General features: G+C 40.5%; 1 protein-coding gene across 12 annotated transcripts in view; it reads right to left on the reverse strand.

Moving 5' to 3' along the window:
* Nucleotides 1-1990: 1990 nt before the first annotated feature.
* The window catches only part of mef2aa (myocyte enhancer factor 2aa), a 63173-nt gene continuing 48153 nt past the window's right edge, over nucleotides 1991-17010 (reverse strand). For 5 of the 12 annotated variants that reach the window (XM_026176014.1, XM_026176011.1, XM_026176012.1 and 2 more), the window contains 8 exons: nucleotides 16876-17010; nucleotides 15289-15511; nucleotides 13471-13530; nucleotides 6275-6459; nucleotides 4761-4784; nucleotides 2902-3031; nucleotides 2603-2726; nucleotides 1991-2412 (listed from right to left, as the gene is read on the reverse strand). In XM_026176014.1, coding sequence (XP_026031799.1) covers nucleotides 2076-2412; nucleotides 2603-2726; nucleotides 2902-3031; nucleotides 4761-4784; nucleotides 6275-6459; nucleotides 13471-13530; nucleotides 15289-15511; nucleotides 16876-17010 — 1218 coding nt within the window. In that variant the 3' untranslated portion in view covers nucleotides 1991-2075. The remainder of the gene's footprint in view (nucleotides 2413-2602; nucleotides 2727-2901; nucleotides 3032-4760; nucleotides 4785-6274; nucleotides 6460-13470; nucleotides 13531-15288; nucleotides 15512-16875) is intronic. The other 7 variants (XM_026176016.1, XM_026176019.1, XM_026176017.1 and 4 more) reach the window with 7 other exon arrangements.

The following is a 17010-nucleotide window of genomic DNA, read 5'->3' on the forward strand; positions in this document are numbered from 1 at the left end:
GCACACAATTGTGACGGACAGTTCAAGCAGACTTACATATTTACAACTACACGTGGGAACAGGCATGACTGGTTTTGTACGAAGGTCAGCAGCCACTTCTGCCATGTCCATGTGTCTTCCTTTAATTGCATGAACCGATAGCACGATAGCGGAAATGGCTTGAGAGATGACGTGTCTTTCAGTCGAGCTACACGCATTAACAATAGATTATTCCTCAGTGAGGGGCTTGGACCTTGGACTTGAATGGTGGCAGTGTATTCAGCAGCTGCTAACACAGGCCAGCACAATAGGTGAGAAGAAACCCTATTTCCCCTAGCCTTGTGATTATCCTTAAGAAATATGAAAATAGTGGAACTTCAACCTCACAGCATTGTTATTACAATGTCATCAGGACAAACAATCACCACTAAACCACTAAAAAGAGAGACAAAACAAATTAGCCATCTGGAACTAAACACATGGGAGTTTTATGTTGGCGGTTCATTTTCAAAGAGACTAACATAATAGTAAATATTGACCAGTGAATGATCTACTTTTTTTTCCTTTTTCTTTAAGGGTGTACTCTTGTAAACTTGGCTGTAAACCACAAAAATATACTTTCCTTGAAAACGGTGATCATACAGTACATTCAGCATGTACTCACACCCTGGTAATATATATTAAAGTCGCTATTTACACAACAAAAGACGACGTTTGGCTCAAATGATCAATTACACAAACAGAACAGCAAATGTTCATGGCTTTCGATATCGATTCAAGATCTGGTTTACATGACTTTAAACTATATTAAAAGCACAATAACAAATAAGAACTGTGACGAAAGAAACGGTGCGTTTGAGTGAGTTGTTAGGAGAAATCAATGCAACTGTACAAAACAACACAAAAGAACAGCTTTGGCTTATATTACTGATGAACTGTTACACAAACGTGAACATGCTGACTTTCTCACCAGCTCAACTGGGCATTATCTTAATTGCACATTTACATACCCTAATCTTTTAAATTATAAAATGAATAGTTATTGTCATTATTGCAATAGATTCTGCTCCTATCTCATTTTTACCCCCGACATTTATGTTTCACGTAATCGCTAAAGTAGTCTCAACTGTTGCAACGATTTACTGTAGGATCAAAATATCTGTGTAACTTTGATAAAAAGGACCAGTGTGCTGGATGTTTGAGTATCCAACGGCAGGCGTATATTACAGCATTCACAAACATGTTTGAATTAGTGTGTAGTCAACTGCAATTGAATTTGTTTTTTACGTTTTGAAGGGGGGGATGTGTGGCTTATAATTAGAGCAGTATTTTCTTCCACGGAGTCGGTCATGTGGGACAAACGTGGACAAACCTTTCACGTTTCTACATTGGCGGCCTCGGAAGGGGAAAAGTGAGGGATCAATTTGCAACACACACCATCGCAGCTAAATTCTACCAAATCCCACACACTGGTCCTTTAAACTGATGCGCGCCTGATCCACTCAGTCAATAAATTAGGAGAGGCCACTTAATATAAAGGTCTTGTGTGATTACAGCATGATTTTAAAGACAGTTCTTGCAGTGAAATATCATATGCACGGGTCCTCAGCCTGAAAGCAACACAATTTTCTCTGACTGTTTGCAACTTGCAAGCACAACAGCAAAAACAGCAACTACATGTAAGTGTCTGACTAGACCAGTGACTAAAGTAATCTACCGCCTATTGTTTAGCGATTTTCTTTGAACATCTTTCTTCTGCAGCGTCTCCTGAATTGCACCAAGTACCTGATACCACCTGTTTGTGCATATAATTCAGTCCACCTAGCTGAGTTTTTAATCTTATTTTATCAGTCTGAGAATTAACTTTAGATATGTCCTGACACGTCTTATTACATTACATCTCAGTCATACAAACTGAAGTGGAGTTGAATAATAGCATGACAATGATAGCTGTAAGGACCCTTGCTCTCTCTCTCTCTCTTTCTCTCTCTTTCCCTCACCCTCTCTTTTTCCCTCTTTCTCTCTCTTTTATCTCCATGTCTAACCCCTCCCTCTCTCTCTGACCGGCTGGTGACTGGAGGCTTGATCAGAGCTCTTTATGTCACCCATGTGTCCATGCGCAAGCGCTTGACCGATGGGCTCTCCCTGTCCTCCGAGCCAGCAGGGGGTCTGCCCAGCCCCAGCGGGGAGTGGAAGTCTGGCCGGTGGTCCTCGCGATCACTGCCATCATATGAGCTACAAGACGAGCTGAGGCTGTCGGCAGGTGAACGTCCCAGAACTTCCTGTCGGCTGGACCCTTGCTGCGGCTGCTGTGAGGGGAACCCAGACGGGGTGACGCGCTCCCGTGGCGGTGAGATAGGCTCAGACTTGATGTTTATGCTCTGGCTGGTGCTGATAGATAGGTTGGAACCCTGAGGTAGGTGACCTCCGCCACTGCAGCAAAGATAAGCGAGACATTTTGTTCTTGGTCAAAAACAACGAGCGAACAAATATGAACTGAAATAATGTGAAAAGCCAGGACTGTAGATGTGTGATTCAGTATGATATCACAGAGCACAGTGGGTGTTGCTTTTATGTGAGGGCGTCTGGAGAGTGTGCTTTTGTTTGTAAGTGTGTTACTCACACCAAAGAATTAAGAGCTGCTTGGCCCAGTTGATGCTGTTGCCATGCCGACATGGAGCCCAGCGAGAGCCCAGGAGAGCTGAAGCCCTGTAGGGAAGAGATCTCTGCACTGCTCAGGGAGTACTCTGTTAAAAAAAAAAAAAAAAAAGCAACCACGCACACTGAGAACTCACTCGCATTTCAGTTACAACACTGTGTGCCACTGAGAAAAGAGCAGGAACCAACAGCGTGTTGTGCAAATAATCTCGGCCAAAAAGGTTGTTGTCAGTCTGGGAGGGGGGTGAGCGAGTCCAGACTCACCAGCAGGATTGTAGGAGGTGGTCATGCCTGAGTAGACCAGGCCCTGTGGGGGTAAGCTGGGGGTGGTGACAGACACGACTGGAGTAGCCAGCGGCTGGGTGGACTGGGAACTGCTTATCCTCTGAGTGTTCTGCAAAAAACACAAACAACAAAGAAAATACTTTAGCTCAAAACATGGCACTATAAAAATATCACACTTGGATGCTAAACAGTGCCAATAGTATCATTTAAAACACTTCATTTAGCGTCGTGTTACTCGACTTAGAGGCTGCGTGCCAAATCAGCCATATAATGCCAGGGGCAGGCTGCACTGAATACGACTTATTGATGAGTTTTCACCTGTGCCTAATGTTTTCAAAATGTAACTAAAGCATTTTCAGTTTAATGAAGCTGTAGTTACTGAATAAAGTAAAATCCTTTCTTTGTTTGTCTTTTGATCCTTTTATTATTTTACCTGATAAATACTGCAGATGATTCAGTCATTTCACTAAAGTAGCTCTTGGGCAAAGTTAAAAGTCCCTAATGTAAAGGCTACAAATGATCCAGTTTTTTTAATGACTATTTTTTTTCAAAGTGTTCCATATTCTGTACTAAAGGTCGTGTCAAGAATGTGCATGTAATAATAAAAGCTGCCACAAGGTGGCAGTGTAACTTCATTGCTGTAAATGTTCCGCTCTTTCTGATTTTTTATTGACTGTGTGCATTAAAAAGTTTATGAAAGTAGATTAAAAAATGAGGACACCTAACAATAAACTGATATATTTAGTCTGATTACCTACAGATTCGTTTATATTTAATATATACAGAAAAACGTTGAGCGAGCTTTGCAATAAATTTAGGTAGAATTCTGCTATTCAAAGTAGAAAGCTGACCGACGTCAGTACAGAATTGCTGATGTGCAATTAAAAGCACGACAAATACATTTTGTTAGTGTTATTAAAGAGTTAAGAACACTCGTTTTGGGCAAGCTCCACTCCACAAGAGTCCACCGCAAAAACAATCAGAGTGAGCCATTAAAGTGAGTCTGGAGATCAGTTTCACACCCGAATATTATGTATATGTATATATATGCGTATATGACACATATCAGCACCCAGAGTGACACACAGCAGAGCCCCAGTGGTTTTTAGTGCAGTGACTGGCATGCAGTCCGCAAAAAAAATGCAGCTTGTTGTGGTCATGCAGTAAACTCTTCAGTGAGTTGCAGATCCACTAATGAAACGCAGCAAAAGTTTAGAACAATACTATAAAATTCCCCCGTGTTTAATGTAACAAACATATGTGCAGCTGCCAGCAGTCGTGTTTGAAGCGCCATTGCATCATGATCTACAGTCGATGGCTTCCTCGCATTGTTCCAACACTCTCCAGCCAGATGACTTCACCGAGTATCTCGTAAGGTGATATCATTTAAGATGATGTAATCCTCTCTGGCTTAAAAAATATAAATGATTTATAATTTACTCATCACTCTTTGAGTTGTAAAACATGAAACTATGCGTAAAATAATTTTAAAAAGTAATCACTGATCTGCTTTCTCCCCCTCTTCCTTTCTCTCGCTCTCCTTCTCTGTCACACACACACTTTCACACATAAACTCTGGTGGTATATGACTAACATTGACGTGTTGGGAATAGAGGAGCCAATTTAACAGGCCGAGGCAATTTTCACAGGCCAAACCCAAAGCATGCAGTGTTAATGTTTTTGTCGTTGTTGTTTTTGTTTTTCCATGTCTTGTTTCTTATCACTGGGAGATCTGAGAGCCAGTCTCCAGTGTGCGCGGTGCCTTCAGTCTAGCATCAGTGATCACCGGAAGCACGTTCACATTGCAGCCATTTGCCCAGGCATTTCTCAAAACTCACCAAATCCATTTCCTCCTCCTCAGACTGCCCTCAACAGAAGAAAAGAAGAGAGTTACAGAAAAGCAGCAGAGCGGCTGTAAATCGCTCGGGGTGGGGGGAGGTGACAAGTGCAGGAATTTACAGTAAAAGGGACAATAATAAATATAAAAACTTCTGGTGACCAATCACTGGTAAATCCCGCTCTCTTTGAACAAAGCAGCTAAATTTGCTTTTTTAAATGTAATGCAAATACATGCTGTCACCAAACCGTAGCACGTGTGGGTATGAAGCGCTGGTGCTCCGGTTTGTTGGGCTATAAAATTCCAGTCTTGTAAATAAAGAAGATGGAGCAGTCGGACGTCAGTGAAGCTTACACAAATGAGAGCTGACATTTGTGAGTGGCACTGAGATCAAATCATAATCACCAGAAATTACGAACGAAGCTTCTCCGCTGGTACCAATAATGGCTGCTTAGTACTGTGCACTTAAAAATCCCCCCTGTGCTGGGAGGAAGAACAAGAAGCCCATTTTCCATCTTTTCTGTGCTGTGGGACATACTGTGTCCACGCCGGGGCTCTTAATACCCACACTCAATCAATAGCGGTAGGAAGACACGACAAGGGCGACAAGATATTATCTGGCTCACACCCTGGGCCCCTGATTAAGTCTTCATCTACACTCTGTCACACTGAGATGTGATTAATTTAATACCATTATGGCCTAATGACAGGCTGTCTGCAGACCTGCCACAGCCCACGCCCTCAACAGCCTCTACCAGTCGAAAATACTTCGTAGGCTCAGACAGAACAGGACCTCCCACCCTGCACCTCTTGCAACACAACCTGTCCTACTCCTACGTATTCCACAAGCAGACACAGTATCACACAGTTGTTTAAACACTGCTCCAGGCCAGCTGAGGCTCAGCAAAGGAGGAGCAGCCACAGTAACCAGAGGTTTATTTACAAAACACATCGGTTTTCTGGAAAGGCTCCTGTTACTGACACCACAAACAACACACAGAGGTGAATCAGGGTATTTGCTTGCAACTGTCTTTAAATCCCGCCCCAACCCCCCTTTTACAGTTTTCTGAATGTCGATTCGTGACTCGGAGGGTCTGCTTAAACCTCATGTGTTTGCTACGATCAGGGCACCCTGAAGCTTTCTTCTTATTATTGTTTTTATAGGCCTCAGAATGAATGTGAATAATGGAGGGAGGGTGCAGATCCATGGTTCGGTCCACACTGAAATAGAGGTGAACACATCTCAGACACTTACGCTACCACACTGAGCCCCACTTCTCAGATAAATAAAAGTCCTGAGTTCAAGTGTTCAAGTGAGGCGGAAACCTCAGCTGAACACCACGCTACGTTTTGTGATAACATCGAAAACATGTTTGGGCAAAATCCAGGCAAAGTGTTCTGCTACGAAGGGCTTGATAAAGACACCAAACAAAGCTCTGCTCTGCCCTGCAGCAGAGATATTTAAAGGTGCTTCAGCTAGTAATACTCGTGTGCAGTGGTGTGCTCTCTACTCACCAGCGGGGGCATCATCCCTTTGCTTGATGGAGGGATAACAACCCTCAGGTCTGGCTTGCGGCTTCCCATTCCCATGTTCCCTCCAGGGGGTGGCGGAGACTTGGTGGGCATGACTTTACCCAGGCCATTGCCACTGGCTGTGCTGAGGAGGCCTGGAGAGCCCCTGGGGTTAACAAAACCATTTCCTGCAGATGCGCACAGCAACAGAAACACATCATCAAACCATGCACTGTGACTGACAACACTCCCAGTCATCAACCAAACCTCTCGCGCTGTGTTGTTTTCCAGCTTGCTGCAGCATGCAGCGTTAAGTGTTTCCAACCCTCTGGGAAGTTTTAATAGACTGGGATAATTATCCTGCACATTTACAAAAATAAAATGTCCATTTCAAAATTGATGAGCCCTTTATTTTTACTGTGAATGATTACATCAAAGCCAATTCTTTGCATCTTGGGACGAGGAGCAGTTCACTGGCAAATGTACTGTGACTGCTTAAAAGAAATAGCTGAGGCCATTACAATTGAATAAGAACAATAAAATGTTGTTCTTTGTTGTTTTTCACTGTGCACACAAACAGCAGCATGTGCTAGACTATCCCCACACCATTCACACCTAGGCATTCATGATCATTAGTCATTTCCTTTTCTTGAGAACAATTCAACTAATTTTAGGAAGTTATTTTCTTGAGTTCCAACAACATTTTAGGAACTCCCTCTCCCTTTTCTCATTGGACAACCACCCTTGAAAAACATCGCTATATCCACTGGGTGTGGACCGATCGAAAATAAAAGAAGTAATCGTATTGAACCAATATTAAATATAAATCTTATAAAAAGGTGTTAAAGCTACAATAAATGCCACAATACAGAGAACGGCTTATAGTTATTATTATTATTAGGACTTTTTTTTTTTTAAAGAAATATGTTTTTGGTAGTTTCTCAATTAAAATAAATCTTTCCGAAACAAACTGAAAATTTCTAAATCACCATAAAGTGTCTGCATCCATTAAGCATTTTCTTTTTAAAACACGTTTCACATAAAGATGTGTTCTTCCCATTTCTATCATGCTACAGTACCTTATTTTGAACCACAAGACACTGTATGACTCATCTGCACAAGATCTGCAGTGAGATTCTGCAGATTTCACACAAAAGAGCTCTGATAAAAAAAAACGGACTGCTGAATTCTTATGAAAACAATAACCAAACAAAAGTAAGATTTCAGGTGCACTTGAAGCTTAGCCTCACTTTATTTGACTTAAGTCTGGAAAGAAAAACTATACTTTAAGAAAAACACACTCGGAAATCCTGAAAACAAAGGGAAGAAGGAATTAATGATATCTAGCACTGCATCAACAGATCAGTAACACTTCAACAAGTTGCTGATTTCTCTATTGTGTTCAGTTTATCCCAGTGAAACACAAAGTGTGTGCGCAACAAGTAGACTCTTACATAGGAACATAATGGAACAATAGCCCGTCTGACTACAGATAAGGCCAGCAACAATTCAAGGTCAAATAAACAGTTATGAAGTGCACAATAGTATCTCACCGCTGAATCAACAGTATATGCAAGCAGCTACTGCCATCAGCCTTCACTTTGATCATATAAGACTACGCTGCTGCAAGACAACAATGTTTACAGAATTAGCAGATTAAATGTCCAAAGCCCCAAAAATAGCGAGCCTGATTAAAAGCATGGAAGAAGTCATTCAGTGGGAATGAGGAGCAATGAGTGCAAATAGAATTTCATGTAAAGAAATGGATTTCAATTTGGCAATTTGGCAAATAAAGACCTCGCTGATAGCAATCAGTGAGCTCGAATATTTTACTTTGACAGAAGTCTGCCTTGTAACGCTGAGGAAAAACAACACGATGGAGATGACTAAAGGCCTTTTTCACATCAGAGATTTGTCTTGCAGCATTGGAGGCCAACCTTCGCAGCCAAAACTGTCTGACGTAACATTGTTTTCTAATAATGCTTTGCAGTAAAATATCAAAATGTAATCCTTGCTTTGGTTTAGTTTGTTTTTATTCCCTAATCATATCAAAAATCCGACTCAAAACATATATCAAGTAATAATGTAATGCATCATCTGGTGACACACATATATATAGCCAAAAGAAGACATAAATGATTTTTCTTGGTTTAACATCAAATTTAAATTGCATATGTTTTTCTCAATTGCGTGCATAATGTATTGTTTTATTATGTAGCTCATTGATCTTCAGCTCAAATAGGCTGTTTAAATAAAGGATTCATTCATTCATAACTGATGTTTTAAAATGTGTCCACATTACAATAATGTTTGTGGGTTAAATTTCCATGTATGCTTTATGTTTTCATGCACTTGCATATATATTTATACATTTATCTATATATATTTCATTATGTCTTTCTCTTGATAATCTGCTTAATTTTATTAATCTGGTTTAACTGTTTTTTTGTCTGAAAACACTTCAGGCTTAAGGTTGCAGCTTTGCTAAAACTGCAAGAAGGTTCCTTCAGAGATGTTTGTTTCATACCTGCAAGCTACGTAAGATACAACTTGCATATTCTTAGCACTTGTAGTCATACTAGCACTAAGGTTCTGTTGGTGGCAATGATGGTTTATTTATCAGTGAAAAATCTCCACAGCTGTTTGACACAAGAATATCACATCATTCATAGTGGCCACAGCACAAGCACACAAGTTAAAAAAAAAAAACAAATAGCAAAGGAAAAGATAGAAAGGATCACGAGATTAGAGTACAGAGTCTTTTCACATGAAAAGAAATGATTGCACATATGCAGGTAACGCGAGCGTTCGGCTTGACTGGCTTGTGTTATAGTTGGTTTATTATGTTGTTTAAGTATGTCCTTTTTGTGCCATGGAAACAAACTTTCATTATTAAAAACAGCCTACTTTAAAGTAGAGATGGCACGATACCACTTTTTTATGTCCGATACCGATATCATAAATTTGGATATCTGCCGATACCGATATGAATCCGATATAGTGTGTTTTTTAATCAATAAAACTGTTTTTTAATATCTTGCTGCATTTTGTATAAGTTCATACTCAAGTTTAAATAAACAACAACACTAAAGCTATTCTGTTATACCTGTATGTAAAAAATACACTGCCCACAAAATATTTCATAGTTCAGCAACACTGATCAATCTAATAAACTTAAACCTACTCCATCCTTCCTATTCTGGCATTTTAAAGAGTACTTAGCAGAAATATTAAGCAACCTAACTAATAGGGTTGCAAACTCCCAGCAAAAAAAAAAATAGGGAACCACCCCCCACCTCATGATGCTTAATCGACGTAATCAACTTTAATTTGATGCAGTGTGAAAAAAAATGCACAGAATTAAATTATTTTTCAAGAATAATTAAATAGATTCAACATCTTTCTTCAACAGAATTGCAGACTGCACAGATGGTACCTTCCCAAAGGAAAAAGTACTATAGCTTACTAGGGTATATTAGACTTAACAGTTACTATATACAGTAATGGACTTCTACATATTTTACATCAGATTAAAAATTTGGGTGTAAGATTCAGATAATTATTTATTAAAAGCTAGACATTTTAAATGAGAATAAGAAAGAAAAGTATGTCTTTGTGCCCCCCTTTTCCCTGTTAATGTCCTATCGGCCCCCCCTGGCTAAACTTTGCTAGATCCGCCCCTGCACAGTTACCAGCCATCAGCTACGTAGAAAAAGATCCTGGTGTAGAAAGTAATATTAAATAAATTCTAACAACAGCTTATCAAGGTTAAACGTGTTGCTGTTGTTCAGCCGCTGGTTTCCTCTTTCTGGTGCAAAGTGGGCCAAAAACAAAGAAGAGAGACGGACTCGCGACAGAAAAGCCGATCAGCTGATCATTGAGCAGTTTCATGATTGAAGTAGCAACAGGAGAGGGAGGGAGAGAGAAGAGGCACTCGCTCCATATATCGGTTGTTAACCTTAACGTGGGAATGCTTTACAAACATTCAGAGACAAACTTACAGACTTGCTTTACTTCTCTCTGGGATCACTTCCTCGGAGATGAAATGCTGGTTTGGTTGGGAGGCTACAAATACACACAGCCGCTCTATCACGTGAGCACACTGCTCCGACGTGCTACGGTTATGAGCTGAGTTACGCCGTGTCGCAAGTTTTGTGAGGTGCTTTTTTGATATTTAATGGATCGGATTACATTTTTTATTTCTCTCCGATATCCGATCCAGTAATTTACGTCAGTATCAGACCGATACCGATAGGCTACGTAATATCGGATCGGTCCATCTCTACTTTAAAGTCGTTAAAAATGTAGACATCCACTGATAAGTCGTCTTGCTTACTCATAGGCTGATGTAGTGTATATGTGTATTGCATTCCTCATCCTCGACTTGATAAACAAGCTGAAAACAAACGAGATGCCCACTTTAATCACATATTGAAAATTCCCTCACCATAAGGACCCTGGCAGAGCATTTGTAAAAATGTTACAATCGAGGAGGCAAAAAATGAAGAACACTTTCTCTATTTTCCAAATGTGAATATTCTCAGAAACGTAAAAGAAAAACTCACAGCGTTCCTGTTGTAATATTTCTAATTCTACATGACTTAAATTGTAATATTGTCACACTGTATCTATTAACATTTCAGTTATGTCCTTTCGCCACCTCATTTAAAATACATTTGTGTCACACTATTGGCGATTTCATTACCGGTCGGAGACACAAAGACCCACAGTCTTGTGTTTACTGGCTCATTTAGACACGGAATAACCCACCTGACTTGCTTATGTGTGCAATGTGAGTTTGATTATGACTTCATACGTCTGACGATGAGTGAAGGAAATAATTCTTTGAAAATAAGTGAGGATGAAAACACGTCTGAACAAATACACGGCAAAGTTCAATGGGATCCAAGGTAACAGACACAAGTTAAGACCAAGCCTTCAGCATAGGGCATGTCACCGGGCTTTTCTGCTCTCATTCTATATTCAGACTTCTCTTAACAGATCGGTTGTGCTGGTAAATCCTCTCTGACTGAAACCTGTGCACGCTGAAAGCTGTTTGGTTTCTGTTCATTGTTCTGAATTATTAAAATGGTCTGGTAAGGGGTATTACATAAACCCCTGTGTTTACAAGTGAAACATTCGGTTTTCATTTTAAGTTTGGGGAAAGAAAACACTGTGACTTATTGTGTCCAACATCCCACACGCGCCAGGCTCAAGCAAAAAAAAAAAAAAAGGGAGGGGGGAGTCTTGATGAATGAGAAGAAATGATAGAAGTGAATCAAGGGGCTCCAAATGCAGTTTTCCAATAATAGCTAGATGCCATGTAGCCTGCGGTCCTTTTGTTGTATCTCAGCAAACTAATTTGAGACAGGATGTCCCAAGTGTAACTGCTAAGAATGAAGTCAGATGGAATAACTGTTCACGCCCCATAAAAATTTTAGACTGAAGAAAAACTGAAACACGCATTTGACGTTGGAAAGTATCCCTCATTATTCAGCAATTGCGGACATCCAAGCAGCCTAAGATTAATAAAGTAAAACTACAACAAAGAAAAACAACTTTCTGAAAACAAACTCCGGCACCACTGAGCCTGTTACTTAATGACATCTGGTGGGCATGCAAACAAACTTTGAAAATGTGTTTCAAGACCTTGCAATCATTCAGTATTAATGAAGGCATGTATACAGCTCGCAACCATACTGCATACCAGAGAGCACTCTCCTGAATCCTTCGTTTTCACCACAACTTTCTCACCAGTCAAGGACCAGAGCTTGTAATTAGGTGTTATTGTATGAGCTGTTGTAAGAAGCGATGCACTGTCACTCAGTGAAGTACACACACTACTCAATCACATAAAATGAGGCTTAAAGAGAAGCAGTTTGGTTTGTGGAGGTGTATTAGCTTTCAAGCCATTATCTGAATGAGAAACTAGACAAGAACAACAGATGGCTTATTTTAGAGAGAACAACTGACATTTATCTGCCAGAAAATGTTGCCAGTGATGTTCGCTGTGGTATCGTGCATGCATATACAGTACGTGCGCCTGTAAAATGGAGAAATTTTACACAAAAAGCTAATAAATAAAGCGGCTATCACACTCCAATAGTTGAATGGGATAAAAATAATTTGCCTTTTGCTTAACTTAGAAAAAAAAGTTTGAAAGTACTTAAAACTATTAAATGGGGAGAAGATATCACACAACACATCTTCCATCTGGCTGCTTTGAAATGCCTCTACTGTGGTCACTGCGGCTACTTGGGAAAATCATAAGCATTTCAGGAATGGTCATCTGACATCAGGGCTAGAGAAGTTAGTCCTCCTCGTAGCCTATGCTCTGCTACACACTTGTTGCAAACAACAGCTGCAACATGCCCATACAGTGCCAAATGCTGACGCCCCTTGGCAGAGGCTCCTGACTTTACCCTGACCTGGTGCCACACCCAAACTTAAAACCAACCGAGCACTTTCTTTTTGGTTGTCTTTAAACTCTGTGACTAAGGCCGAGCCTAAAATCTCTTAAAGCTTATATCCTAGTGTTCTTCAAATTGTTATTACCTTTGATGTCATGCAGTTTGCCAGTTTGCTAAACAAAATAAGGAAAGAGTTAAAACTCCATCTGCCTCCACGTGTCACACGACACTTTTCACTCATGACAGGCTGTCCGGTCATTGTGTACTGAGGACTTAGTGGAATGACATGGCCTGAATACCTACAGGGTTATGCTGGTCTAGGCATCTTACAGACCCTCTCCAGCCTTATAAGGGCTGCCAGGGCAGTCAGGGGGGAACAGATGCACCTGTCAATAGACGGGAAGGAAACAGGAGAAGAGGGAACTGTGTAGAGGCGACAAGTTTAAAGGAAACACTGGGTTTATTTACCTGCCCGTGTCAGTAAGACAGCTAATTGCCCCACTCTTTTACCGCTTTGAAGTACAAACACCACACAGGGTTTAATGCTGTGGAACCATTTCCCATCTCTCAAACGTGCGTTTACCAAGCATATTGTGCATGCTCTCTGTTAAGAGGACATGTGTGCCCTTTGCATGCAATGGAAAGACAGTCAAACCAATCAGTCAGTGGTACTGACGACTGTCTTTAGCCAATCACAAATAGATATGCTACTATCCAGCTCATTTGCTAAGCAGGAAGCCTGTTGGGCAGAGCTACAGAGAGCTAATGAATCTCTCCAGGAGGACTTACCCGCTGGGCTGGAGCCCGCACCACTTGGCACTGAAAGGTCTGTGGTATCCAGCATGCCACCTAATAAGATGCACAGAGTGATATGATTAACCATCTGCATCTTTCTGCAAGCTAGCAGAGCATGTGATGGAGATGGCAGACCAGACATGAAAATGTCATGTAGCTCTATCTTCACAGTGCACGAAAGAGTAGAACGTGCTCTGCCAGGGTCCTTATGGTGAGGGAATTTTCAATATGTGATTAAAGAGAGCAACTTGTTTGTTTTCAGCTTGTTTATCAAGTCGAGGATGAGGAAAGCAGCATTCCACTGTGAGGAGGCACGTTCAGAAAACGGTTACTTGTGTAATTCTGAATTTGTGCACCTCTGAGTGATGTTTCACACACATTTAAGCAATGCACTTAGGTCAAAAGAATATAATGCTAGCATGCCACCAGAATCATCTAAAAATAAGATAAATGCTTTACAGTTATTAATCACAAGGGATGAGTTATTCTAGAAAATTATCATTTAGTATACCCCCAGTAAACAAGAACATGTTACTACTGATATGTGGTCAAATGTCAGTGAGGCATTTCACACCTTGCTGCATTTGCTCCCATCAAAGGCATTGTAGTGAAATCTTGCAAAAGCCAACCGAACTGACTGAGTCCAACCAGTCATACCAGTACTAGTGTCACTGACATCATTTTTCCACTATGCAGATACAGTAAAAGGTGTAACAATGAGCATCTCAGAGTATGTGAAAAAAATATATCCACCAAAGATCAGATAAGAGGTGTTGAATGACGACTTGACATTAGCTCACTTACCCTGGAGACCATTTTGGACAAAAAGTTGAAAACCATTTGAGATAGAGACCACTCAGAGGTTAAATGTGGACAACCTAGATAACGCAAACCTATTTATGCATATGAAACTAAAGAGGTAAAAGCTAGATCAGTCAAGTTTTCTCTAATCTATCTGAAGTATGCAACATTATTGGCTTTGTCAAGTGCCTGAACTCTGTCATTCAGACATAGGTCACATTTATTGTTTTTTTTTCCCTGTACCCTTGAGATGGGACTGCATCTCAATATCTAGCCCCAGAGCTTCCAGCATTTCCGTCCACACTGCCATGTGTGTGCCCCATTCCCACCTCTCATATTCCCTTGCCTCTCTGTGCACCCTGTCCTCATATCCCCCCTGCTCCTGTGTGCAGCCTCTCTTTTTACTTACGTCTCTTAGCCAAAAGTCTGCGCTTGTCCTCAAACGTCTGCTAATGTCTGAACTTTCTTTTTCTTTCTTGGGTTGTTCTGTTGCAGATCGGTCTTAATTGTGAGCATACCAATCCCATAACGTTAACTGGCATGTATTTATTTGAAACAGTAAAAGTGATACATAAATGTTGTTGATACAATTTCCATCAAAGGGGCCAGGATGCTTTTTTACAAATAAAGCCGACAAGTCTGGAAAATTGATTGGATCCAAGATTAATTTGTATGTCGATTCTTCACAACATATATCCCGCTTATAAAATTAAGTGAACTTGCATGCTGCTACCCATTGTCTCCACTCTTTATGCTAAGCTAGGTTAACAAACTTCTGGCCTCCAACTCCATGTTCAACAGGGATATAAGAGTGATACTGATCTCCTCAGCAAATTCTGAAAAGTCAAAAACAGCAATTTCCAAATTTGCTGAGCTACTCTTTTCAAACTATTGCAAATAAAACTTTGATAATATTTCTGATGTTGGTGAGACCGACTCTTGTATCAATTTGGTGGGAAACTGCCTTAACCACCATTAACAAAAATCGAAGTGAGATTGTTATCCACTGACCTGCACTGCCTGCACTGGTGGGCCTCTGGGATCCTCCACCAGAGCCAACATTCCTGTGCAGAGAGGCCTGTGGAGGGGACAGCATCCCACTCTCACTCAGAGAAGCTGTGGCGGCTGCCAGGCCCTGGCTGCCCAGAGTCCCTCCTGCCTGGTACATGGCATTAGGATTGGATACAGGCACTGCCACATGCATGGAGAAGTTCTGCTGAGGCAATGCTGTGGGCTAGAAGAGGGAGACAAACACACAAATATTTACACAGATTACACTAAAAATCCAAGCTCCGATGAGTCTGATGAGTCACTGGTTGTCATGGCATCATTAACAGCAAGCTCCACTTGAAGGTTAGCTTTAATAAACAGATTCACAAAACAGGCAGGCAGGGCAGATTGAAGTACTGCAAAGGAGACCTCCTACATTGTCGGCTTTGTATGCTTTATAGTATACATAACATAATATTTATTCATGGTACTTTAATAAACATTCATAACCATCATTCTCATTAACATCATACATAGAGAATACACACAAATCTTCAAGTAATACCACAACATACACAAATAATAACTTACAAAACCCAAAATATAAAAACATGCTGTCAGGTGATCACTGTGCATTGCAGCAGTCAGCACTAGACACATAGATTTTCCTTTTGAAACACCATTGTGTAATGTGTTTCTCTGCAAAACACACAGCGGTGGTGGGGACTTGCAACCCAGACATCTACAAGAATCACAACTCATTTGCATTTACCCACAAAGTGCTGACTGTGCAAAGCTTTAAGTGAGAATGACAGGTGGCAGTGAGAACATTTCATTATAGCATTATCCAGTGAGCCAGTTGGGTGTTATCATTAGTTTGTTAATGGCAAAGTGATGCTCTTCATGTCAGGAACATAGAGAAAACAACTGCTTCTTAGTAAGCACTATGTTCTTGCACAAGTCTAATATTGTCACGTGTGATAAGATCACAAGAGATCTGTGATATCTTGAAAGACAGAGCCAGTGTGGTACTTGGAGAAGGGAACGGGACGGTGTAAATATTAGTGCAGTGTAACGATGAAGAGATATAATTTGAAAAGAAGAATGAAAATGTTGGATTATTAAGGTCCTACGGAGACAAAAAAATATATATTTTTTTACCAATCGAATAGAAATCTGGATTGAGATGGCAAAAAAAACACCCTTAAATTAAAGGATCTGCAACTGTTTATAATAAACACTCACATTACTCTTAGGGTATTTACTGTAAATTCATTATGTTGAGATAGTGATTGCAGTTTGATTTGTGATAACATGACCATGATACTAGGGTGTAATCTTTCTAGCAGAAGCATGCAACATTTCATCTGTTAATGAAATGTGATCTTATCAGGGTGTGCCAAAATATCAGCGGCAAAACAACTCAACGTAAGGAACAAATGCACACCCAGTAAAGGGGGCATTAATCTTTAGTGTAGGTCTGAAAGAAGTTAACGGAAATCTTCGGAGGGACAACAAAAAGAGGAAAGAGTTAAATGGAGAAAAAAAAGAGCCAAAAATCCGTTGTGCCACAAAGCCAAGCAAGAACATTGCATTTACAGTACTTACGATTTTATGATTTCTCATCATATTATCAAACTCCTCATTAATTTTTTTATACTTTTCTTCTGTGTGAGGAGTGAGGACATATGAGGCATCGGGGTCCGGGCTATCACAACCTCTGTGTTCTTTCTTGTTTAGCGC

The sequence above is a fragment of the Astatotilapia calliptera genome, chromosome 7, assembly GCF_900246225.1.
Source record: "Astatotilapia calliptera chromosome 7, fAstCal1.2, whole genome shotgun sequence".
Taxonomy (NCBI): Eukaryota; Metazoa; Chordata; class Actinopteri; order Cichliformes; family Cichlidae; genus Astatotilapia; species Astatotilapia calliptera.